The 27,567-nt window shown below is 34.2% G+C and overlaps 1 protein-coding gene across 3 annotated transcripts in view; it reads right to left on the bottom strand.

Annotated features, from left to right (window-relative positions):
• Positions 1–27,567, bottom strand: part of CDKAL1 (CDK5 regulatory subunit associated protein 1 like 1) — a 659,925-nt gene that overhangs the window by 462,790 nt on the left and 169,568 nt on the right. For all 3 annotated transcript variants that reach the window (XM_031946787.1, XM_003760138.4, XM_012541612.3), the window contains exon 8: positions 18,294–18,414. In XM_031946787.1, the coding sequence (XP_031802647.1) occupies positions 18,294–18,414 (121 nt within the window). The remainder of the gene's footprint in view (positions 1–18,293; positions 18,415–27,567) is intronic.

Raw genomic sequence — 27,567 nt, forward strand, 5'->3', positions numbered from 1 at the left:
GTACAGAGGCAGTGGAGAAGGCATAGCGCTGACTGGGGGCATTTGCAGGAGCGGGGAGCTCTTGATTTGGGGTTCCAGGGAAGAGCTAAAGTGAAGGGAAGGTACCACCACCCACTCCACAATAATACTAATTCTTCTCATTGCAAAAAAAAAAAAAAAAAAAAAAAAAGAACTAGTAAAGAAGAAAGAACTCAGACATTGAAACAACATGGGAATAGGGAAGAGATGGGTTCCTCTTTAGAGGAGGACATTGAAGTAAAAAAAGCTTCTTGTATCCCAAAGAGTAATGATAAATGGCTCCCTGCCCAGAGAGAATTTATAGAAAAGTTCAAAAAAGAATTTAAAAATCAAATGAGAGTGAGGAAAACTCCAAAATAAACCCAAACCATCCAAGAAAAAAAGATTGTGGAAAAAATGTTAACCAACTAGAAAAGGAGATACAGAGTCTTAAAGACAAAAATAACTCTTTGACAATTTAGAATTGGACATGAGGAAGCTAGTAAAGAGACCAAGAAATAACAAAACTGAATATAAAGAATGAAAAACTAGAATAGAATGTGAAATATAAGAAAAACAACAGATCTGGAAAATAATTCAAGAAGAGCAAAATATAAGAATAATTGGAGTACTTGAAAGCACCCCCCCCCAAAAAAAAAGAGACACAATAATGCAAGAAGTAATCCAAAAAAATTATTTTGGAGTTACAGAACATGTACAGAAAATAGAAATAGAAAAAAATTCACCAATCACCACCTCAAAGAGATCCTTAGTGGAAAACATACAGGAATATTATTGTAAAATGTTGAAACCCCCAGATCATAATGAAAATTTTGCAAGAAACTAGAAAAAAGCAATTCAAAAATGCTAGAGCTACAATTAGAATTGTACAGGACTTAGCAGCAACCACAATAAAAGACTGCAGGTCTTTGAATCATACAACAAGCAAAAGAACTGGGCATGTAGGCAAACATATATCCAGCAAAATTATCTATAATACAGAATGTAAAAAAAAAAAAAAAAGACATTCAAAGAACTTGCAGATTTTCAGTATTTTGCACCAAAAACTGAACTCAATAGAAAGTTTTAAATATAAAAGTCAATATCAAAATTCAATTTCAAGAAATATAACACGGACAAAGTATTGATGTTTTTTACATGGAAATGTATACTATAGATTTAAGATCGATATCAGCAATAGGGTAGCTGGAAAGATTGGGGCAGAGTTAAGGCAAAAATAATAATTAGGTCGTACAAATGAGGTACAGAGGAAAAATGGTAAATTCAGAGGCATCAGAGGTGGAAAGAGGGCTCATAGTTTTGAAAATCTACTTACATTGGGAATGGGTTAAATGGACAACACTACTTATACACCATGAAGAGTAGAGTAACCTCCAAAATCTCTAGAGAAATAATGGGGGAGGGGTAGATAGAAAGAAAAGTAAAGGGCAGGGGAAGAGGAAAAAGGAGGGATCTATGGATGGGATGAGGTTAGGTAAAAGAAAAGTTAAGGAATAGAATTAAAGCAAAGAGCAAGAATAGGAAAAGGGTGTGTATGTGTACCTACACATATGTATACACATATCACACTCCACATACACACATACATACACACACACACACACACACACACACACACAAATCCTTGTTAAACTAGAGCTATCCAGAGGGTGGGGGTAGAAATGAAAGGGGGAAAAAAGAATAAAGTAAAAAAGATGAGCAGCAGAGAATAAGGAATTAAAGGAAAGATGGACATTCATGAATATAATTTTTTCTACTAACATATATACTTTCTTGAACTGGCAACATTTTGAATCTCTGCTGATGTCCTGAGGACATAACAATGTTCCATTTGTCTTGTTTTGTTTTACTTTTGTTTTTCTTTTTTTAATAAAATAAATTAAAACAAAAATTTTGAGTTCCAAATTCTCTCCCTTCCTCCCTTCCTATCCTTCCTCTCATTAAGAAGGCACATGTGAAGTCACATAAAACATCTTCATGAAAGTCATGTTATGAAAGAAAACATAGATCTCCACCGCCACCCCCAAAGCCTTAAGAAAAATAAAGTTGTTTTTTTTTTTTAAGTATGCTTTAATCTATATTGAGATACCATCAGCTTCATTCCTAGGTATAAATAGCATTTCTCATCACAAACCCTTCAAAGTAGTCTTGGATTGCTAAACAGCTGAGCACAGCAAAATCATTCACAGCTGATCATCCCACAACACTGCCATTACTTTGTACATAATACATTTCAGGGAAATCAATTCTGGAGGATGAACTAGTATTAGGAGAGCCTTGAGACAGGGAATCAGATAGAATACCACTACAATAAAAAGTAGTGATAAGTCTGAATGACAGTGGTCATTATATCAGTAGCAAAGACTTGCACTATAAAAGACATGGTGGAGGTAGAAATGCAATGTGAGTGTAAGTAGAAAGAAATTTTAAAAAATAATAATAAAGTTGATATATCCAAGGGGCATAGAGTTATAAAATTCAAACAGTAGTATTTTAGAATATTAAAAATGTTTGCTACCTTAAAAGAGTTTATCATTATCAGGTCAACTCAAGTCAACAAGACTTTATTAACTAACTACAACCTGCCAGGCACTATGGTAAGCCCTGGGGATATAAAAAGAAAGGCAAAAAACAAATAACAGCAAGACTAAACAAAACTAAACAAACAAACAAACAATCTTTGCCATTAAGGAATTCACATTCTATTAAGGCAGGCAATTTTCAAACAACTATGCACAGATAACATATGTATGGGTGGACAGAGTGCTGAGTAGTATATAAGTGCTAAATCTGGAGTCAGGAAGAGCTGATCAATCTGGCCTCAGCTAATTGTATGACCCTGGGAAAAGTCACTTAATCCTATTTGTCTCAATTTCCTTATCTGTCAAATAGGAAATGGCAAACCATTTTTGCCAAGAAAACCCCATCTAGGGTTAAAAAGAGCCATAAACAACTAAAATAAGGCAACAACAAACAGTGGACAGAGATGAAGACAATATCTCCAGTTGAAAGGAGAAAATCAATATGCTCAATAATTTCCCTGCATTGAAAACTATAATCCTACCTGTCATAATTCTGAAGAATAAAGATTTCTGCTGCTAAAGCAAATCTTCAACCATTAAGTAGATTACTACCATGTATTCTTCAAATGCTGGTCTCCAACTAATTTTTTTTCCTTCTCTGTGCAAATTCTTATCAAATAATTAAGGAAATTACTTATACAGTTTCATAAATCTCAAATGTATTCCTGGAAATAATTTGTTTGTATTTATATTTTTGTGTAGTTGCTAATTAGGAGTGATTGCATGGTCATATGTTTTCTCTTCTATTTACAGGGAAAACAATTTTCTTTCCTATGGTTTGGTTTGGAACTTTCTGGGTATTTTGAGGTTGTATATCAACTATGTATTTTAAATTTTTATTATTTATAAATATAAATTAAATATGAATTATATATATAGTAATTTTATTTATAGACACCATCTCTGTTACCCCTGACCATCTGTATTTTTTAGACTAATTGTTCACTCAATTAGCCAGGCCAGCACCATGTTTGAACTTTTCCACTGTTTTCTTCTTGGTCCTACCCCACAGATCTCCAGGAAAGGCTGTGGGTTTCTCAAAATAAGAGGGATATTGATCAAGAATGTTAAAACTCAAACAAGGACCATTTTTTTCCATTAGAATGAATGGAAAAATAGATTAGAAACTACCACATCCTACTTTAAAGAAGCTAATTTTTTAATATGAAAAACATTTATTTCCTAAATGTTGTCATGGGATGTGAACAATTTAAAAAGCTGCTTCATCAACTGAGCTTCCCTCCTCCCCCAATGCTTCTCTATCTAAAAGGTGTGTAACCATCATTATTTTTTTCCCACACTATTCTGGATACTTATGAATTTTGAGTTTTGAAACAGAAATAAGATGCTGGTTAATAAAAACCAGTATAAGAAACAGAGCTCTAATCTAGTTCCCTTCTTTTCTGGCCACCTTAAGACCTTGCTCACTTCCATCCCCAACCCTAAGGTCCAAAGATACTGATCTTTTCTAATGTTTCTTTCACAAAACCATTTCTTTTCTTGACTCCTTACATTTTAACTTGTTATTGTCCACATCTGGACAATATCCTACTTCATCTCTTCCTCCTGGTTCTTTTAAGTTCCAGAGAAAATGTCACCTTCTACAGGAATCCTTTCTCAACTTAAAACTAATGCCTTCTTGCTAAGACTATTCCAAATTCTCCTATTTATATTGTTCATAGTTGTTTGAATATTTTCTCCTCCATAAGAATTTGAGTTCCTTGAGAGTAAGGGCTATCCTTTGCCTCCTTTGTATCCTTTACTTTCCTTAGTATTTGTCACATAGTTGGAATTTGATAAATGCTACTTAATTGAGTTACATTCCTAATAACCAGATTAATGGCCTGCATTTACACAATGCTTGAACTACACATTCACATTATACAACCAGACAGTCAAAAAAAGTCATATTAAATAGATAAATGTTATTTTTCCAATTTGTGGATAAGTAAACTAAGGCTAGTGACATTAAGATTACAGCTTAACAACTGGAGGTCTTTCTGCCTCCAGGGTATCACTTTTTCTTAATTTGGATCTTTGTTTATTTTCTAGTTACGCTTTTAATCTCATTGGTAGCAAAAAAGAACCTAATTTCCTTTTATTTTCTCCAACAGAAGTGAGAAACTAATTTAATTGAGCTCAGTTATGTGATATAGTGACATTAAGTAAGACTACTTTCTATGGGTTAGCTTCAATTTCATTTAGGTAGCAATAAATGCAATTGTTACTGTCCCTAGTTTTCTTTACTATAACTTATTGTGCTAATATTCTGTTCTTATACTCCCAAAATAATTATGAAAAGAAATTATTTTTTAGTCTTATAAATAAAATAATTTTAATCACTGAGCTTCTAACAAAATTGTCACATGACAACTTAAAAAAAATTTTGATCACTCTCATCCGCACTCAAAATTTTTCCTCCTTATAAATTTAACCTAAGAAAAGGCCAATGTGGTGGTATCCACCACATCTTGAAGTCAGATAACAAGGTTGTGGCTTTGAGTCTCATTATAACTCTAGTGAAATCACTGAACATCTTGGGGTATCATTGTCTTAACAACTGAAAGAAATAGTGAAGCAGCATAGAATGCAATTTAAGTCTCTACTCTGGTAAATAGTACATATATAGTCCTGTATTTTCCTGCAATTCAATTCATGTAGCTCTCTAAAGACTATAAAGTGCAGAATGACTGGTCATCTGCTTGCAGAAAGAGGATTTCCCCTCAAGCAGCTCCTCCAACAATAAAATCATACATCAGCACCTTCCTACCAACCCAATCCCCTACAAATATTCTAAAATATAAGGAGTTGGGAGATAACCACAACAAGACCTTAGGTTTGGACCTGGAAGAGATCATAGTATTACAGACTTGTAAGAAGTATTACATATCAAGTCCGACACTTCCATGTATGTATATAAGGAAACTGAGATCTAGTGAGGATGTGACTTGACAAGTTATTTACATGTAGTGTAAACAGTAAGGCATAATTTGAACTCAGTTTCTAACTACTCTTCTAGTGTTCTTCTTGAAAAGAAGAATTTCTGCTTCTGAGATCGTAGATGGCCCAATAGATAGATAGAGCACTAGCCCTAGAGTCAGGAGGATCCGAGTTCAAATCCAGCTTCAGACATTTAATGTTTCCTAGTTGTGTGACACTGGAGAGGTACTTAACTTCAATTACTTTGTCCAAAAAAAAAAAAAGAAATAAAAAGAAAATATTAATTTTAAGAACTTACGTATCAAATATAAATATTTGAGTATACAAAGAAGAAAAAAGATTCATGAAATTGAAATTCTATTAATTTAAGCATCTATTAAATTCCACATGGTAGTAACAAAACTGTCTTCTTTATAACCCCTTTTGAATTACTTTGTATATTTTTCCATGTAGTTTTATAAAGTTTTTTTGGTCATTTTTTTCCTATTTATTACATTTCTATTACAACCTGTTGACAAACTACCTTATTCTTTCAGGTAACTATATAGTGTTTGAGAACAGAGAGTATAAAAACAGAAAAAGCCTATATGGATCATGCTTTTCTACATTTGCTTTATTTCTCCATGATGACTTTATTTTGTACCATTGTCATACATATGTGCACACACACATATATAACATATTTATATTACTAATATTTAGTTCTTATATAAATTCAAGAGCCCTGTACCCATACCCTGTGACAGACTATTTGAATATTTTTGAATAAATATGATGACTCTTGTTTGTATTTTGTTATCTAGTAGCTCAAATGTTAGCTCAAATATTTATAAAGGAATTGATGCGAATTAACACATCTTTTTTTAAGCACCTACCAAGTGAGAGCCACTATACTAATCATTGGGGATACAAAGAGATGAAAGCTACTTGCCCTCAAAGAGGCATTTGCTCATAAGTTTTGTGTGCAATGCTTTATAAATTGTACAGTGCTTAAAAAAAAAAAAAAAGTACTACATAAGCTCTTTGAGGGCAAGGACTAGATTTCATCTCTTAATCTAGTGCACTTATATATTATGCCAGCTAGTTGATGGAATTTTATTATTATCACTGTGTACATAGTAGTAAAGTAGTAGTTCCTCACCTGTAAATAGCTCCTTCTTTGTAGTTGAGGAACTTAAGGCAAGGTTACTTAACAAAAAGTTAAGTGACTTGCTAAAACATCCCATGTCACAGGTAAATATTAGTGTAAACATGGGTATAGAGCGGTTGCATTTGTATAAGACTTGTCTCATTAATGGGAGAGAATGACTAATTGAGACTAAGTCCTTTTCAAAACATAGGCAACATTCCTTATAGTGTTTTACCTTTAATGGCATTAAAGGGAAAAAAAGAGCGAGAGAGACAGACAGACAGACAGAGACAGAGAGAGGCAAAGAGGGAGAGGACATAACTATTTTTGACACTTCATGCGTTCATTAGGAATGGAATAACTGGGAGAACTTGGAAGAAAGGAGACACTGATCTTCCTCCTTGTTCTCACAGAAGATACAGCATTTATGAAGCATCTCCTGGGGATCAGGCAATGTGCTAAGTGCTGTGGATAGAAAGAAAGGGTTTTTTTTTTTTATTGTTGTTGTTGTTGTCCTTGTTGTCAAGGAGCTCACAGTCTAATTAGGAAGTCAGCATGCAAGTAATTAATAAAACAAAACAACAACAAAGAAAGAAAGATGAAGTGGTGGTCTTCTTGGCACAGGGGAGATTAGGGAGGAACAAGAAAGGCCACTTCCAACAAGAAGGATATTATGTGAATCTTGAAGGAAGTCAGGGATGCCAGGAGAAAGAGACCAACAGGGAAAGATCTACAGGAATGAGAAACAGGCTGTTTTGGGGCAGAAAGCTGAAGAGAGACCAAACACAATTTGAAAGGCAGCCAGTCTCTGCCTATTGACTCAACATATCCTGGTTTTCCTGTTGGGTGAAACTGGGAAACCGAGTAAGATACATCATTCACAGTAGGAAAGCTCATTCCTACTTTGTATAATCTGGAATATTGAAATCTGTATAACTTCTCTGATTTCTATTTGCTATCTGCTTAAATAAATCTGTTTTAACTGCTATTTACTATTTGTAATGGCATTTTGTACATGTGGTTGGAAGGTATCAAACCTTAAGATTATAAATTCAGAGTACTTTTTCATCTTTAATGAAAGCACGGTGAACCAAAAAATAATTTATTTAAACTAACAAAATTTAGGGTAACAGATACATTTAATTCAAGTCCAGTCCTCCTTCTCAAAGGAGATATGAGTGGCCAGTCTAATCATTCTAATCACTTTCTCCCCCTAAAGGCAAGAATCTTGCTTGAAAAAATGAGAACCAGATTATAGAAAAAGAATTTTTCTACAAATTGAATTCAGATAAACTATGTCAACAATAAAAATACAAATAAGCTACATGAGTAACTCATATATCTACATTGATTCATACTGGTTTTCTAGTATTGTGAGAAGGGAAAAAAAAAGCTTGAGTCAGAAGAATGTGGAATTTATTTTTTTTCTTCTCGAAGCTAATATACGACTAAAACATTGACAGATACTGCTATTGCTATCGCTATTTTGAATTAAATACTAAATGCTGCTAAAATATTTAAAGTACTCTGTGGGAAAATTAGGTGTTATTATAATCCAAAACAAAATAAATTTTCCATTAAAAGTTACCATGTAGAGGGAAGCATACAATTTTCACTTGTTTCCCTTTCTTATAGTTTTCCTTTTTGTTCTGATACTTCTTTCACAACATGACTAATGTAGAAATGTTTAATGTGACTGCATATGTTTAACCTATATCAGATTGCTTATTATCTTGGCGGGGAGGAAATCTGGAGCTCAAAATCTTATAAAAGTGAATGCTGATATGTTCAAAGGGCTATCAAACTGTACATTCCCTTTCATCGAGCAGTGTATCTTATATCCCAAAGAGATCTTAAAGGAAGAAAAGAGACCCACATGTGCAAAAATGTTTGTGGCAGCTCTTTTTGTAATGGCAAAAAACTGGAAACTGAGTGGATGTCCATCAGTTGGAGAATGGCTAAATAAGTTACAGTATATGAATGTTAGAGAATATTATTGTTCTGTAAGAAACAACCAACAGGATGATTTCAGAGATGCCTGGAGGGACTGATATGAATTGATGCTAAGTGAAATGAGCAGAACCAGGAGATCATTGTACATGGCAACAACAAGATTATATAATGATCAATTCTGAAGGACATGGCTCTTTTCAACAATGAGATGATTCAGGCCAGTTCCAATAGACTTGCATCCAAAGAGAGGAATATGGGAACTGAGTTTGGATCACAACATAGCATTTTCCCTCTTCTTCTTGTTGTTTGCTTGCATTTTGTTGTCATTTTTCTCCCCTTTTTGATCTGATTTTTCTTGTGCAGCATGATAATTGTATAAATATGTAAACATATATTGGATTTAACACATTTTGTAACATATTTAACATATATTGAATTACCTGCCATATAGGGGAAAGTGTGGAAGACAGGAAGGAGAAATTTGGAACACAAGGTTTTGCAAGAGTTAATGCTGAAAAATTATCCATGCATATATTTTGAAAATAAAAAGCTTTAAGTAAAAAATGAATGTTGAAAACTAAAAACTAAAATAAAATAAAATATTTTTAAAAATTTGACCATGTTATACACTCAATATGAGTATAGAAATCTATCATACTCTGCAGGATAAAAGGAGGCAAATAGGATATGGGAAAGGGAGAGGGAGATAAATGAGGACATATTATGTGAGGAAGTGATCGGTAGCAAAACACTTTTGAGGGTGGACAGGGAGAAAGGAGAGAATAGAACAAATGGAAGAAAATATATATATAACAATAGTAATTATAAAAAAGCATTTTGAAGCAAGCTTCTCTGATAAGGCCTTATTTCTCAAATATAGAGGAAACTAAGTCAAATTTGTAAAAAATAAGAGCCATGCCCCAATTGGCAAATGATCAAAAATTTATGCCCAAAAGGGTATAAATTCATTCATATTTTTTATCCTAACAATACCATTACTAAGTCTGAGTTCCAAAAGAAATAAAAAAAAAAAAATAAGCAAAAAGATCTATATGTACAAAAATATTTGTAGCTACTTTCCTCTCAAGATAAAATACTGGAAATTGAAGGGATGTCCATCAATTGAGGAATGGCTGAATAAACTGTGTTGTATGATTGTCGTTCATGGAATATTGTTGTTCAATGAGAAGTGATAAGCAAAATTTCTTAGGGGAAAAAACCTGGAAAATCCTCCATAAACTGAAACAAAATAAATGTACTATACAAAGTAATAGCAATGTTCTGGAATGATCAGCTGTAAATGACTTTTCTATTCTCAGCAGTACAATGATCTATGACTACTCTGAAGGACTTATAATGAAAAATCCTATCCATAACCAAAAAAATTGATTGTGTCTGAATACAGATTGAATCATACTTTCTCTCTTTTTTAAATTTATTTTTCATGAGGATTTCTTTTATTGAGATGGGAGATCTATGTTTTCTTTCACAACATAACTTTTATGAAAATGTTTTTGCATAACTTCACATATGATTTCTTAATGGGGGATGGGACTGAGGATAAGGGAGAGAATCTGGAAGTCAAAAGTTTTTTTTTTTTTTTGATTGTTTTAAATGTAATTAAAAAAAAAAATTTGTCAATAAAAGAAAAAAAAGTTACCATGTTCACTTCTTTTGTTTTAGTTGCCTGACAGTGAAAGACTAGATGGATTTTTAAACAGGATGAAGTATAAGCAATCTGTCAAAGAGTCAACTAGTAAGCAACTGAATTGATAGATCAAAAACTTTATTTTACATAAGTCAAATCCAATGGCAGAAACCCCAGATTAGGTTCCAAAAAACTGTATCAGGGAGACAAATGTCAAATGCCTTGGGTATGAGAATATTAGAGAATGCACATCTATGTTTTCCTTTTTCACTGGGTCCCTTGTGAAGCCTTGTCCTTCTTCTAGACCATCTTTCCAATATGTTTTCCCCTATTCAGAGCTGCCTCTGAGTTTCCCACATCATGCGATGCTGTAGCACACTATTCAAGCAAGTTGTCTTCTCCAGCAGATTTCACCAGCCCTGTATATCACTCTAGTACAGACCCTCAACAACCGCATGCTTGGATTTCTATAGCAATGTGAAATCCTTCCTAATACTAGTATTTCCCAGCACTAATAGATTAGGCATATGATACAGATATGACTACATAATGTAACTTAAAGATTATATATTCATGTAACTTCCCTGATCAGTTAACTGTAATAATGGTAAAAAAAATAACATCAATAATAAAAATGGAATTTTCTGTCCTCCTTTACTAAAATAAGCGTTTCATCCTTGTTGTCATAATAACACAGAAATAAACATAAGTACTAATGCAAATTCAACATAATTTATTCAAAGCTTCATTAAATTTTCTTACTCAGCTTTGCAAAATTTAGTTCATAACTTCATATCCTCAAAATAATATGGCAAATTTATCTAAAATGTTTAAATGCAACATGTAAAAAAATTATATTTAAACAATCTCACGTTTTTGTTGGATAATTACAACTTTTACAACAAAGGTAATCACAGAAATAGGTATAATTACTTCAAAGGATTAAAATGTTAGTACCAACTAATATCAACTCACAGGCATTTATTAAATGCCTACTATATGTCAGGGACTGTGCTACACACACAAAGGGACACAAAGTACAAGGTACACAAAGGGACACAAAGAAAAACAAAACAGTCCCTGCAGTCAAGGAGATTATTCTTTAGTCAAGGCAGAAAACAGACAAGATATACTGACACACAAAAAATAAAGGGAAATACACAGAAGATAATCTTACTGGGGCAGGTACTTAGGGGCAATGGAGAATCAGAAAAAAATTCTTGAAGAAGAAAGATTTCTGAACTAAATCTTGATGGAACAGAAATTCTGAGAGACAAGAGACAAGAAAGGAATGCAAATTCTACCTCAGACAACAACTTCTAGTTGTCTAACCCTAGGTGAAGAACTCTATTTGCCTCAATTTCTTCAGTTGTAAAATGAAAATAGTAATAATAGTCCGTACCCTCCTAGTGTGGTTGTAAGGATTAAAAAAGATAATATCTGTAACGTCCTTAACACTGGGCTTGACACCTAGTAAGAGCTTCTCCAGGCATGAGGGTTAGCAAGACAAATGCTCAGTCACATAAAGAGCAACGGGAAGGTCAGTTTGGATGGACTGAAGAATATGAGGAGAGAAGTAATGTATAAGGCAGAAATTTACACGGAGCTAGAGTTTAAATAGATTTAAATGAGTGAAACAAGAATCAATTCAAAGTATGACAATAATAGGGCCCAGAATTGCATGTTAGGGAAGTCACTCAGGAAATTGTGTAGAGGGTAATCTGGAAGGAGACTCAAAGCAGGGAGATCAAATATGAGACTTTTGTAAAAGTTTAGGCAATTGTTAATGAAGGCATCATTGCGGGGAGTATTACTAAAGAGAAAAAAAGATGTAAAAGATATAATAATAATTATTATTATATCATTTATATAGCATTTTAAGGTTTGCACAATGCTGTATATGTTTTTTCATACAATCCTCATAACCACACTGGGAGGCAGGTGCTATTAAAATCTCCATTTTATAAATAAAAAACCTGAGGCAGAAAGTGGTAAAATACATTTCCCAGGATTCTCAGCACCATAACTGTTTGAGGTAGGATTTGAACTGAGATTTTCTTCACTCTATTCTATCTATCTAGCAACTGTTAGAACTAAATCTGGCATCTGATTAGATATACGGGAGAAAGGAGAGTGATAAACCAAGGATAATGTCATGATTATAAAACTGGGAGACCAGTAGGATGAAGACGTCATCAACACAAACATGGAAGAACAGAAGGATTTAGAAGATAAATAGTTCTGCTTTGAACATATTAGCCTTGAAATGACTAGAAAACAACCAGTGAGAAATACTCATTAAATATTTGGAAATATATGATTATACATGAGAATTAAAAGAAAGATTAGCAAAGATGAGACAATTTAGAGGAGAACCAAGGAAAAACAGGAACACAGTAATACAAAGAGAAGAGTAAATATGAATGTCTACAAAATACAAAGCTGTTTGCAAGGGACTTTACTAGCAGCTGGATGGCTCAGAAAAGGCTCCATGCAGAAAATGATGCCTACTAAACTCCATGTAGGAGGGGAAGATAAACTTTGTGAAGTCCCACTATTCATAAACATTTCTACTCCACAAATTGATCATTCTGCATGATAAATTCAACATTTCCCACCCTGCCTGCATGACTTCATGGCCTCACAATGGAAAACCTTCCTTTCCACCACCATCCCCTCCTCTACAGCTTCTTTATAAATGTTGTGCCCCAATTAGATGCTGAGCTCTTTAAGGGTAGGGACTCTCCCATTTCTTTCTTTGTTCACCAAGCATTTAGCACAATGTCTGGAACATAGCAGATGCTTAATAAATGTTTACTGATTATTGATAAGATAACAATAAAGAAGTGGGGACTTCCAATGGGGGCAACCAATATGAAAGGGAAAAGACAGAAGAGAGTGTGTTTCAAGTGAGGAACCAAGAGAAAACTTAGGTGGATTGTATGTTGTAGTAGAGGAAGTAATATCCATTAAGATTTTAAGTTAGAGCTGGATTGTATAGGTCTCTTCCAAGTAGAGGGAATGATTTTTCCTTAGTAATTTAAGGAAAAATCATTTAGCAGCATATGGAATAGGCTGGAGTAGGAAGAATGCATGAAATAGGGAGGCCAATTAGGGAGTTATTACAATAATCTAAGCAAGAAATAATAAGAGCCTGAACTGAGGTAATAACTGTATGATTGGACAGAAGAGGGACAGATATGAGAGTTACTATAAAGATAGAAATAGGAAATTTTAGCAACTGACTGGATATGTGGAATAAAGGTTAGTTAGGGAGGAGTCCAAAACAAGGCCAAAGTCATAAATCTGAGACCCTGAGAGAAATGAAGAAAGAAGACTAAGAAATCATTAGGTTTGACAATTATGAATATTCCCTTTGGTTAATTCAAGATTAACAAAATTTAAATTTGTTTCAATTCTTAAAGTTTAATATTCTAAAAGCAATTATTATTACAGGATAATTTCCTGCTTTGGAAATCACTGTGTAGTATTGTCTTTCTTTGATAATACAAGATTTTTTCCATGCCTGCAGGGAGCTGCAAACATAAATTCTCATTATATATTCTTGTTTTCCTAGAGTTTGTCTCAACCTCAGAGAGAGAGAGAGAGAGAGACAAGGAGAAATTATATCTAAGAGTTCAAATGAATGATGTTCTAATAATTTATGCCCTACCAAAAATTAATAAAAAAAAACCTTTAAAATTTAATCTTGTATCTAATTCAGTGTGTATATATAGTCTTCCACAATAGAAGTAAGTTCCTGGAAGGCAGGAACTATTTCATATTTGCATTTGTATACAAAGTACAGTATCTGGCATATAAGAAGTACTTAACTACTTGTGGTTTGGCTGCTGACTGACATCATGAGCTGGTCCCATATGCCAAAATAAATAAATAAGTAAATAAAATAGAAAGAGATTAGGTAAGATATCTATGTATCAGAACAATAGACTTTCAGATTTAAAAGGAAATTCAGACGACAGTAAATTAACCAAGAAGTCTCCCTACAATCCTGCAAACAACTGGTCTTTGAGTCTCTCACTGAGAATCTCTGGTAATAAACATATTTAACATGTATTGGTCTACCTGCCATCTAGGGGAAGGGGTGGGAGTAAGGAGGGGAAAAATTGGAACAAAAGGTTTTGCAATTGTCAATGCTGAAAAATTACCCATGCATATATCTTGTAAATAAAAAGTTATAATAAAAAAAAAAAAAGAGAGAATCTCTAGTAAGAGCAAATATTCTAAGACTAACGACTTTGACATTGGATTGCTCTAATTGTTAGCAAGTTATTCTTTGTACCAATAGAAATATATTTCTTTGCAACTTCCTTCCATTCCTCCTACTTAAGTCCTTCAAAGTTAAGAAGAATGAATCTAATCCTACTTTTACACTGCAAAAATTTAAAAATTTGGAAGATGATAATAATGTTATCCTCAAATTACCTTGTCTCAACTACTAGTATTTCTAATCAATCTTGTATAGGATGGGTTCAGGACTCTTCAGCATACTGGTTTTGCCCTGGAATATGATAATATTTTCCAATTTGAAGATAAGACTCCAGATGTAGTTTCACAAGAGAAAAGTACAAACATCCAAAGAAGCACTAATATGACAGGATATTATACCTCTCATTGTAATTTAAGGTCACATTAACTTTCCTAACTGCTGTTATCAACACTGATGAATCAATTCAAGTGTGCAAGCCATTAAAACTCCTACATCATTTTTTAGCAAGCCTGAGAAATGATGTCAAAAGATTTGCTGAAATTTAGGTAGTATGTCTACAGCATTATCTTGATTTACTAGTTTAGTGATTCTATCAGTGAAGAAAAAGAAAAGTGGATATTTTGCCATGAACTGTTTTTGATGAAGCTATCATTTATCAAATTTCTTTGTGTACTACAAATTGAATCCCCTTTGTCTTTCCTTTTTTTCTAATTGGAACCATCATGTTCCAAACAAATTGAATCCCCTTTGTCTTTCCTTTTTTTCTAATTGGAACCATCATGTTCCAAACACTGTACAACTCTTATATTCTGTTTCACCTTTCAAAGATCACTAATTGTGGTTCAGAAATCCCCTACTACTTTTCTTTCCACTTCATATTTATCATTCCTGTTCCATTTTCCCTGGTCAAAAAATCATTCTTCACCTTGGAAAAAAAATGGAAGTAAAGTAAGAGTTGAATAGTTCAACTTTCTCACCATCTTTCATTACAATAAAATGCAATACAATACAGTAAACCTTTACTAAAGGCCTGCTATGTGTCAGATACTGTGGTAAGTGTAGGGGAATACAAACAAGAAATAGAAAGTTCTTAACCAGAAGGAGCATACACTTTTCTACCAGGGGAAGACAATGCACAAAAGCTGAAAAGTAGAAGGTGAGCATGGGACGCATGATGGATGGAGATAGTAGAGTTATGATGAAGGTGGAATCAAATCCAAGGAGTATAACTGGTAGGAAATGGCTGTTTTTGCTCTATCCTCTAGCCCTCCAATGAGCGGAGAAGAGGCAACTAAAGATACTAATGCAGTCAGTGGAGTAATGAGTTTCTTGGCAAAGAGCTTTTCCTGAAGGCATAATAACAGTGAAGTTAAATGCAAGGAATGGAGCTTATTGCTATAACTATGTATAGTTATTATGGGATAGGTAAGATTATTTTCATGATCTCCTGCATAATGAGGCAGTCTTAAACCACCTTTAGTCTAATCCTTTGTACATGCATAGTGGAGGAAAAAAAGAAAGGTGTTGATACTAAATTCTATGTTTATCAATTGAATCAGATCTTTCTGTACTTTATTATTCCCAATGCTTCTTTGTCAGAAAGACTTTTCAAACTTGTGGGCAAGTCCATTTCTACCTTACTAAAACATTTCTATTTTTTTCTTTAAAACTCTATTCTTGAAAACACCCTGTTGCTTTAATACTGCTTAATTATTCAAATATTAGGCCACTAGCTCCCACTGAATATGGGACTTTGTATTTAAAGCAGGCGGCAATAGGAAACCAATGGAGTTTATTGAGCAAGGGAATGGTAAGACCAGATGAGTGTTTAAGGAATATCATTTTGGCAACTGTGTTGAGGATAGATGAGAGAAGGAACAGACTTGAGGCAGGAACAAGTTAATTAGTAATAGTAATTAGAACAAGTAATGAGTAATTAAAAAGCTACTGTAATCATCCAGGTAAGAGGTGCTGAGGGCCTAAATGAGAAGACACCTATGTGAGCAGAGAAAAAGAGGACAAGACACATACAGTAGAATTAGAACTGGGAATACTTCAAAAGAAAACAGATATATGTATGCATGCGCACACACACAGTGTGAAAAACAAAGTAGAAAATGACTCAAGTGAATGAAACAACAATGGTAATCACCAAAGAATTCGAAGTTTGGAAAAGGAGTGGGTTATGGAATAGGAATTGGGGAAAATAACATGAATTCTATTTTGGATTTGATGAATTTGAGATGTATATAGAATTGTTCTAAATATAAACTAGGAAGTTGATAACGATAGAATAGAGCTAGAAATACAGTTCTTAGAGTCACTGACTTAGAGGTAACAGTGAACACAAAAAAATCTGGTAGGGCCTCCAAGAAAGTAAAGAGAAAGAAGAAATGAAGGGCTTAGGGAACACCTACCTTATGTGAGGGACCTAAATGAAGATCTAGCAAAACAGAATGAGAAGTGGTCAGAAAAGTAGAAGGAGAACCAGAAGAAAATAAGGTTTTTACAGAAAGGAATATCAAGGAAGAGAAGGTAAACAATAGTGTCAATTTTACATAGAGGTCAAACAGGAGGAAATCTGAAATTAAGCCATGAGATTTGACAATCCAAAGATTACTTGGCTGAGAAGTTTTAGCTAAACAAGATTGAAAAACAAATCTTAAGATCCTGGGAAATGAGTGATATAGAGAGAGAGAGACAGACACATATTTTGCTAGGACTTTGGCTGTAAAAGACAGGAAAGATAGCAAAATAATAGCTTAAGAGTCAAGAAAAGGCTTAAAGTGGGCTATAAAAGATCATCAGGCAAGTAGGAGTTAAAAAAAAAAAAAAGATAAATTCCACTGAGTATATTTGCCTTGGAAACCACACTACTTATCAGTAAGTTTTATTGAGTCATGGCTCAGTAAAAATATTATATCACTGACCATAATACTGGGGAACAGAAAAGGGGTTGACTTATATAAGTCAAACCTTTCTTGGTAAGAAGGAAGAGACAGAAGGAGAAGAAATAAAAGGGCAAGCAAAATGATTTTTCTGCACTAGTAAGAGATAATGAAAGTGTTGCTCCAGTGAGTGGGCTATTCTTATGAAATGGGAAATTGTTGTCCTAGTTTATGATACCAAGAACAAGGACAAGAGATGAAACATTTCTAATAATGATTAAATTATGAAATGTATTATTTTCTCTTAGGTTCTACTTTCATGTTATACCTTCAAGGGAGAGTAGTAATTTTAAAATATTAACTAAAATATGCTGAAGTAAAACAAGGTATGTTCTCAATAAGCAAAAGTGAGACTCTAATATAACTTCAGATCTACAGAGCTAAAAGAATATTTTTTTCACTTATAATGCTTTCATTAATTCAAAATTCCCATTAATTATATTTTTAAAAGCACACACAACTGCTAATCAATATTCAAAGCACAGTGAGAATTGAATAATGTTTAATAGTAATATGCTACAAATAGACAAAGATGAAGATGTATTCATATTTCATAAAAAATAAAATGTTCAAACATTTTACTTTCAAAGATACTGTATCTATATTATGATAAATAGTAATGACAATGATAATATTAGTTTCAAAATTGCAGAAATTCACTACTTGGGTACAGTTTATGCTACATAACAAAATTTTTCAAAAAGAGTATTATTAAATACTTTAGTAATTTTGCAGATTTTTCCTCCCATAAAATATTCAATTACTATAATATTATATGCTTGGGAAAAAATGATATTGAATGCATGGATGGTTCTGAATATGAGCAATGTTGAAAGGATCTTACCCTGTATTGATAGAAATTATTTCTATCAGTGGATTTTTTCTTATCTTAGGCAAATCCAAACGAGCTCCCCCCAAACGTTTTCCATTGGATTTCTTTTGACCCAGGAGTCTCACAGAGTGACCTTCAAAAGAAGCACATAAAAAGATATTAAAATGAGACACATAACTTCACTTTAATTTACAATTCCTAACAAATATGTTAAGTGTTTGTAATTATGTCAATGCTTGTTATACATATGTTATGCTAATATTTGTTTTAATGTTTGTAAGACTTTTAGGATACTCTGTATTTAACTCTCTTTTTAAAAGAGGGAATGATCATAGTAAAAATGTGATATGTCATTTCCTTCATTATATTATTTAATGAAAAATATCTTCCTTAAGCAAGAGTCTGAATATGTGTCGTTTCCATAATTTCCATTTTGTACTACTTAGACTGAAGGAAAAGACTGAGTGGTAACTTCATTTTTTTTTTTCCCCGAAAATGCAAGGAATTTTATTTTTTAATTATTTACTTGATATTCTATTTTGTCCCCAGTTACATATTTAACAAAAAAAAACAATTTTGGGCTCCAAATTCACTTGTTCCCTCCCCTGTACCTCATTGAGAAAATAAGCATTAGATACAGATATACAAAACATTTCCATATTAGTCATGTTGTAAAAAAAAAAACAGTCAAAACACCAAACAAGAAAGACACAGAAAAAATCCTTTTAAAAGTATACTTCAATTTTCATTCATATTTTCTAACAATTCTTTCTCTAGGGATGGATACCATTTTTCATCATAAGTCCTTCAGAAGTGTTTTAGATCATAATATTGCTGAAAAAAAGCTGTCATTCACAGTTGATGATTATACATTATTGCTATTACTATTTACTACCTTTCCGTGGTTTTGCTCAACTCACTTTGCAAGAGTTCATGTCACTTTTTCTTATAATACAATAGTATTCCATCACAATTATATTCCATAAGTTGTTTAGCTATTCTCTGATGGTCATCCTCTCAATTTCCGACTATTCGCCAGTAGAAAAAGCTGTTTGGAATATTTTTGTACATATAAGCCCTTCTTTCCTGTCTTCCTGTCTTCCTTCCTTCCTTTCTTATCTCTTTGAGATACAGACCCAGTAATGCTATTGCTTGTTTTATGCATAGCTTTATAGACCTTTGGGTATCTTTCCAAATACCTCTACCAAATCACTGGATCAATTCAAAAGACTACCAATAGTACATTGTTAGTGTTTTAATTTTCTCTTTTTATGATTTTCTTACATCAATCTCATTTCTTTCCCCAATTTACACTCTGTCTCTCTTATTTGATTTTTACAATTCTTCTGAATTCTTTGAGGAATTCTTTATAGGGAATGGGACCAATTCATTTTTTTTCTTTGAAACTCTGAAGATAGCTATTTTAATTTTTTTGTCTTCTACATTTGTGCCTCTATCTTCTCTGTCACCATTCTAACTTTCTATGGTCAGGTTCTTCTTTTTTGTTTCTCATTTTCTAGCTTTGACATGACTTTATGTTAAAGTTAGGCTCTGCATTATGCAACTATTCTCAAAAGGTTATCAAACTTTACATACCCTTTGATCCAGCTGTGTCTCTACTCGGCCAGTTTCCCAAAAAGATCAGGTAAAAGGGAAAAGGAATCATGTGTACAAAAAATGTTTGTAGCATCCCTTAGAAATGGAATAGATGACCATTAGTTAGAGAATGGCTAAGTAAGTTTTGGTATATGTATATTATAGAATATGCTGTTCTATAAGAAATGATCAGTAGGATGATTTTAGAGAGGCCTGGAGAGAATCACATGAACTGATGCTAAGTGAAATGAGCAGAACCAGGAGATCATTACACACAACAACAAGAAGACTATAGGTTGATCAATTCTGATGGACGGGGCTCTTTTCAACAATGAGATGATTCACGCCTGTTCCAATGATCTTGTGATGAAGAGAGCCATCTGTACCCAGAGAGAGAACTGTGGAGCCTGAATATGGATCCCGACATAATATTTTCACTTTTTTTTTTTGTTGATTGCTGGCATTTTGTTTTCTTTCTCATTTTTTCCCTTTTTGATCTAATTTTTCTTGTGCAGCATGATACTTGTGGAAATATGTATAGCAGAATTGCACATGCATAACATATATTGGATTACTTGCCACCTAGAGGAGAGGGTAGGGAGGAGGGAGGAAAAAAAATTGGAATATAAGGTTTAAAAGGATGAATGTGTAAATGATCTATGCATATATGTTAAAAATAAAAAATATAGTTGGGTTCTGCTCCCAAAGTTGAGGGGCACTGCCCCAACTTCAGGCCTTATATATTGCTGTTTTCAGAACTAGCTCTTAGAATCTTTTTAGATATGTGTTTCTTCCAGCATGAAATGATCTAAAAAATTATGTGCTCGTTACTCTCCTGACCTGTGTTTTAATACCTGTAAGTGACTACACGTGTATTCTTTTCTGACATGAAATAGGGTCTCTACTTCCCTGTGGCCACAAGTTCTGGTGTGCTGGCAATTCCACCTTGCCCTGGAACTGTGACCCAGATCCTAGTGTGGGAAATGCAAAAGAATCTTGCAGTCAGAGCCAACAAAGGGACTTTCATCATCTCTTTCTGTCCAGTTGTCTGATCCCCTTACCATCTGTGAGTTCCAGAAGAATGTGCTGCTCCAGTAACTGCTCCTGGTTCCCTGAGGCACTGTCTGCTCAGGCATAAACTCACTCTATTCACACTGCGATGAGTTAGACCTCTTTACCAACTTTCTAAGTAGTCTTAGGCTGGAAAACTGCTTCACTTTACCCTTTTGTTTGGTTCTGCCATTCTAGAATTTATCTTGAGGTGTTATTTACAATTGTTTGAAGAGGAATTTGGGAGAGCTCAAGCAAGTACCTGCCTTTTTACCAACATTTTGGCTAACAACTTCATAATTCATTAGTGAATATTTCAAAAATGTAATAGATGAAAGGGTTTTCTAATTCAATATCAATATCAAACACTTACTCCTAAGGCTAGGTTCTCAATAAGGAAGATGAGGAATTAAGGAGGAAATGGTTCTTGCTCTCAAGTAACTATAGCCTTAAAGATTTCATCACATTCATTATCCCTTTCTATCAATAGTATGATGAAAAAAAATTATCCAAAGTAAGCGCTCCCACCATTGTATTTCCCTGCCAAAGAAAACTGACTCATGAATCATGGATAAAATTACATTTGAGGGTAAAAAAAATTTTTTTTCATAAAGAAAGAAAATCGCTGGGGCAGCTAGATGGCACAGTGAATAGAGCACCAGTCCTGAAGTCAGGAGGACCTGAGTTCAAATTTGATCTTAGACACTTAGCACTGGGGGGAAGGGGATAGGAGAAGGGGAACGGGTAAGGGGGGAAAGGGGAAGGGGAAGGGATAAGGGGAAAGGGGAGGGGGAAGGGATAAGGGGAAAGGGAAAGAGGAGGGGGAAGGGGGAAGGGGATAGGAGAAGGGGGACGGGTAAGGGGGGAAAGGGGAAGGGGAAGGAGTAAGGGGAAAGGGGAGGGGGAAGGGATAAGGGGAAAGGGAAAGAGGAGGGGGAAGGGGGAAGGGGATAGGAGAAGGGGAACGGGGAAGGGGGGAAAGGGGAAGGGGAAGGGGTAAGGGGAAAGGGGAGGGGGAAGGGATAAGGGGAAAGGGAAAGAGGAGGGGGAAGGGGGAAGGGGATAGGAGAAGGGGAACGGGTAAGGGGGGAAAGGGGAAGGGGAAGGGGTAAGGGGAAAGGGGAGGGGGAAGGGATAAGGGGAAAGGGAAAGAGGAGGGGGAAGGGGGAAGGGGATAGGAGAAGGGGAACGGGTAAGGGGGGAAAGGGGAAGGGGAAGGAGTAAGGGGAAAGGGGAGGGGGAAGGGATAAGGGGAAAGGGAAAGAGGAGGGGGAAGGGGGAAGGGGATAGGAGAAGGGGAACGGGTAAGGGGGGAAAGGGGAAGGGGAAGGAGTAAGGGGAAAGGGGAGGGGGAAGGGATAAGGGGAAAGGGAAAGAGGAGGGGGAAGGGGTAAGGGGATAGGAGAAGGGGAAAGGGTAAGGGGGGAAAGGGGAAGGGGAAGGAGTAAGGGGAAAGGGGAGGGGGAAGGGATAAGGGGAAAGGGAAAGAGGAGGGGGAAGGGGGAAGGGGATAGGAGAAGGGGAACGGGTAAGGAGTAAGGGGAAGGAAGGAAGGAAGGAAGGAAGGAAGGAAGGAAGGAAGGAAGGAAGGAAGGAACTGCACTAATCTGCAAAGCAAAAACAAAAAATAGAAAAACTTGTACATAAAAAAAATTCAAGAATGAAAATTCAATTAACCAAATTAACCAAAAAAGAGTTATTAAAATTATGTTTAATTGCAAAGCTTATAAAAGGTACAAGATGCTAACCCACTGTACAAGTGTTATACAAGCTATTGCTTCACATTTAAGGGTAGAGGTTAAATGAATAAACCAACCATGGTATCCTAATTAAAAGGGCAAGATAATCTGTCCCTAATACTTCAATAAAGTGAGAATCCTTACACAGGTGGCAGCTAATTGTGGTTGAGGCACTGGATTCTCTGAAAGAAATCTGTGAAGGCTGCCGAATGAAATGAAGTAGTTATGACCAACAAAATGAAGTTCAAAATATTTTCTCTAATGCTCAAAATCTCTCAAATGTCTCTAAAAGGTACACTATACACTAGAGATCAAGCAACTTCAGCTGTATCCATGGCCCACAATACTAGGAATGCAAAAGAAAGTTACAAATTCAATAAGCTAATATTTAACCAGAGCTCACTCAGAATCTTGAATCCTATCACCAACCATGATACCACAAGGCTTATACACTAGGAATTCAAATCACAGGCTCAAAATAAATGCTATCCCATGAGCCAGCAACACATTAGCAGTATTCTGTGCTACAGAAAAATATATAGATATAGATCCATAAGAATGGATAAACAGAGAAAAGGAACAGGACCTCCTTTAGAGGATCAGATATTTAAGCTCCAAATAAATCACCTCAGCTGCCACAACAGCAATGATTGCTGTGCTCTGCTGGGACAGGGAACTGAGAAACAGACAAAATAGAGGAAAGGAGATATTAATCAGGGGGAGGTGGTACTTTCCAAGCCTGAAGGACAAAGTTCAGCATCCAGCTATAGACAGTTTTTCCCAAAAAAAGCTAGTTGGGGCAGAGACTCAGGCTGGTGAACCTATCAACTACCCAGTGAAGAAAGAGATTGACACCTTGACGTCCAACCCCCAAGGAAACTACCACCAGAAGGGGGGGAGGGGGGGGAGAGCAAACTGAGCAATAAAGAAAAACAAGATGGGTAAGACTGAAATTATCAATGATTCCACAGAGAAGAAAATTCAAAAATCTTAACTATAAAGGGACAGATCAACAGGGAAAACATTCATAGCAAAAGAAAATATGGTCTCTAGATCTATTAAATAAATTCAGTCATCCATGAATAAATCCTGCAAAAAAAAAAAAAAAAAGTATTCAACTGATGAGACTGAAGACTCTGAATTATTTTTATTAAAGTTTTTAATTTTCAAAACATATGAATGGGCAATTTTTCAACATTGGCCTCTGCAAAACCAAGTCCCCCCCCCCCCTTCCCTAGACAGCAAGCAATCCAATATATGTTAAACAGGCAATTCTTCTATACATATTTCCATAATTATTGTGCTGCACAAGAAAAATCAGAACAAAAAGGAAAAAATTAGAAAGAAAGCAAAATGTAAGCAAGCAACAAAAAAGTGAAAATACTATGTTGTGATCTGAGTGTGAACACTCAGTTCCCACAAAAACTCTGAATTATGAAGTGAATATGGAACCTGAGTATTTGAAAAGAGCACTGAGACTTGAGAGAGAAGAATTTATGAACTTCAAAGCAGAAATAATTGGCAAAATAGAATGAAATGCACTGACACACCACAGGAATTGTTAGTACTAGTTATGTCCAAAGAGTTTTCTTTAAAATGGAAAGCCAAGGTGTAACTAAAGAGATTTATAGTTTCTAGAAGTATAAAGGAGAAAGTCTTGACTTTTTGAAGGGAGCATCATCCGATAGGGCTGATTTTTATTGTACCATCCCTGATGTTTATTTGTAATTTTATGCTATCAAGTTAGACCTTAATCTGAGGCCTACTGATTTTGTCTATACTATTGGATTTTTTTTTCCCTTCTGTCCTCTGGAGCAAGTCTTTCTTGTCATTCTCCTAAAGGCTGTCAAATTTATTTTGCATTGCCCAAGTTTTGCTGTGTTCCCATGTTTCTGTTGCTTAACTGGCCTTTCTTTTAACAGAGTGATAGAACTTGATGTCACCAGAAACTGTTTCCCCATTTGTTCACTTGGAACCATAGGAAAACTGGAGGGAGATGATCTGGATTTCTCAAAGGGCAACAGATGCAGTGTATTTAGGAGAGTGATTCCTATAAATAGTTTAAAATTTTATGAGTAGGTGATACATTGACATTGAAATTGTCCTTTCTCTAACTATAAATGAATGGAAGTTTTTAATCCTAAAAAACAAAACAAAGAACTACAAAGCCAGGGAAAAAATCCTTAATAGAGAAATACTTAGAGGATAGAAACTAGAACTCTTATTTCTCTAGAATGTGCCTCAAAAGAAGAGGCTTTTGTGAACTTGGGTAGTTGGAGAATTTCCATTTATCCAAGTCACCAGGTCAGTAATATCTGTACCTGGAACTTCTGTGCCTAATTAATCCAATTCTCCTATCCTACAAAAGTCACAGAATCTTCAAGGAAGATGTAAGTATAATAATGTAATACTGAAATACTTAAGTTTAGAGAAAGTTTGTTTACTTCAACTATTCAGAAAATAGTGAAAGAACTAATAAAATTAAACTTCATCATAAAGTAACTAATAAAACCATCAGTCACACAACCTTTTCTAAAATGACTTTAATAATTATATTAAATTAAGTAATCTTAAAAATAATGTGCATTCAATATGAAAATTCCTATTCCAAAGTAACAACACAGCTCGGAGTCAAATAGAACATTTGGCTTATCAGATCTCAGATTTTCACACCAAATCAAACTTTTCAATCAAAAGTCCAGTTAATGAATGGGAGACCAAGAATGGCATGATAACATAATAGTAATCTGAGAAATGCCAAAAGTTCAATAATGACTAAGCAAAGGCATACTTTTTCACACCAGCATGATATAAATTCCATTACTTCCCGCTGTGATTTTAGTAATATGCAGCCAGCACTAATAACATTTGATAAATTATTCATCTTCCCTATCTACATGCAAATAAAGGGACATATCTCTGCCTGATGATATAATGAATTATTTTCCAATCCAGTGGTTCATTAAAAAAAAAAAAAAAAAGCCAAAGACCTAGCTTCAAAAAAAAGAAACTAAAAATGATAGGGTAGTACAGATAGGAAAGAGAAATAATATGAGAACACTTCTTTATATTTCACCAAAGATGAAAGAAAATTCAGACAAAGAAATTAGGCTAACAGTCTGAAATTGTTATTTTAAACATGTGAGCTTCTATAATTTTACTCTAAGTGAAATTCTAAGTATATGTTTAAATTTAATTGATGAAATATTTATAATTACTATAATGAAAAGTTATTCTACTAGTGGTCATATTGTGTCCATTTCTTTATTATCACTATCTTCAACCATGATAAATCATGACAGAACACAATATAAAAAACAAGGATGAAAAGTCAAAAAGATATTCTTAGAGCTGGCATATCATTTTAGAAATTGAAAAGGCACAAAGAGTTAAGCAGCACAGAATTTTTGTTTTTTCACAAAAATGGCCAAAGAGATCAAACAATTTTTGAAAGAATAAAAGTAAATATTAGCCTGGTAGGAATCATGATGGCAATGCAATTGGCGCGTTTGGTTAGTCTGGCTATATCTGAATTTTAAATATGAATAATGTGAGGCTATTTCTTCAGGATGTCTTTCTTATCTAACAATTGTCTATATAAATAATGTGAAAAATACATATTTTTCTATTTATGAGGGAAAAACACCATTAAAACAAATGTAGCTAATGCTTCAATATCAGTTGCAGAGAGTGAAATGGGAAAGCAACTCTAATCAAGTTCTCCATAAAATGCTTCAAATCAAACCAACACAAACTCTGATATGTAGTAACTAACTTAAATGCAAGGTTTTAAAACATAAGGATGAGGAGAAATATGAAGAAAAGACTGTTCAAGAAAAGAAAATGAGAGAGTACAGGCATATAGTCTCTATATCATTAACAGTGTTCAAAAAAAGAATGAGTAAGTTTTGAAGATGGCAATATCTAAACAATATTACAAAAATGAAATTGATCACATTTTAACAAATATGCAGTCACTACAGACATGAGTTATCAAATCCTATCAGTTGTTTATATAGTAAGAACAGTAATCTATCAAAGATAAAATCAGAAAAGACAGCATACAATTAAGATCTCAGTCTGAATTACTTAAGCAAGCTATTAAAAAATTTTTAATACAAAATGGACAACGGAAATGATATCAAAATGATAACAAATGATATCAAAATGAACTGTAACAATTTCACATAGAAATAAAACCAATAAAAACTAATTACACTTACAAGAAAACTAAAAAAAAAAAAAAAGAAGAAGAAAGCATCATATTGAGCAACTATATGACTTACTTGTCAAATAGAAACAAAACAATTACAGGACATAATATAAACACATCTGTAAAATCTTATAAAAAATGATGACTGGTTATGAGTATTGATTCCTAGAACAGAAAAAACAGAACAGAAAATAGAACAGAAAAAAAAAAAAAAAGCAGTGGACAGGAAAAATTCATAAAAAAAAAAAAAAAAAAAAAAAAACTTGGCAAGACAGATACCTAAAAAAAGTCATTCCAAGATCATCCTCAGATCATATAAAAAGAGTCTGGAAAAATGGATGGGGAAGAGAAAGGTTTGCAAAAATTATCACCAAAAATTTGCCTTAAGCATCAGGTATAGAGGGAACACAATAGATGAACTCTAACAAAATCTTTGAGGTGGTTACAAGAAGGAGAAAAGTCACTTTAAAAAAGGAAATGGGACATTTTAATAGAGGAAAATAGCATATAAAAGAAATCTCAACAACAGATGGAATGAACAGGGCATGTTGTGAGAATGGGCTAATTCTTGAAAAAGACTTTGAATGGTGAAACAACTTGTCCAAAACACTAGAAACTGAATCCAGTTTTAAGAATGAGAGGGATATTGAGCAAGCATGCAGCCACAATAGGGTGGAATCCATTTTCC

The sequence above is a fragment of the Sarcophilus harrisii genome, chromosome 1 (genome assembly GCF_902635505.1).
Source record: "Sarcophilus harrisii chromosome 1, mSarHar1.11, whole genome shotgun sequence".
NCBI lineage: Eukaryota > Metazoa > Chordata > Mammalia > Dasyuromorphia > Dasyuridae > Sarcophilus > Sarcophilus harrisii.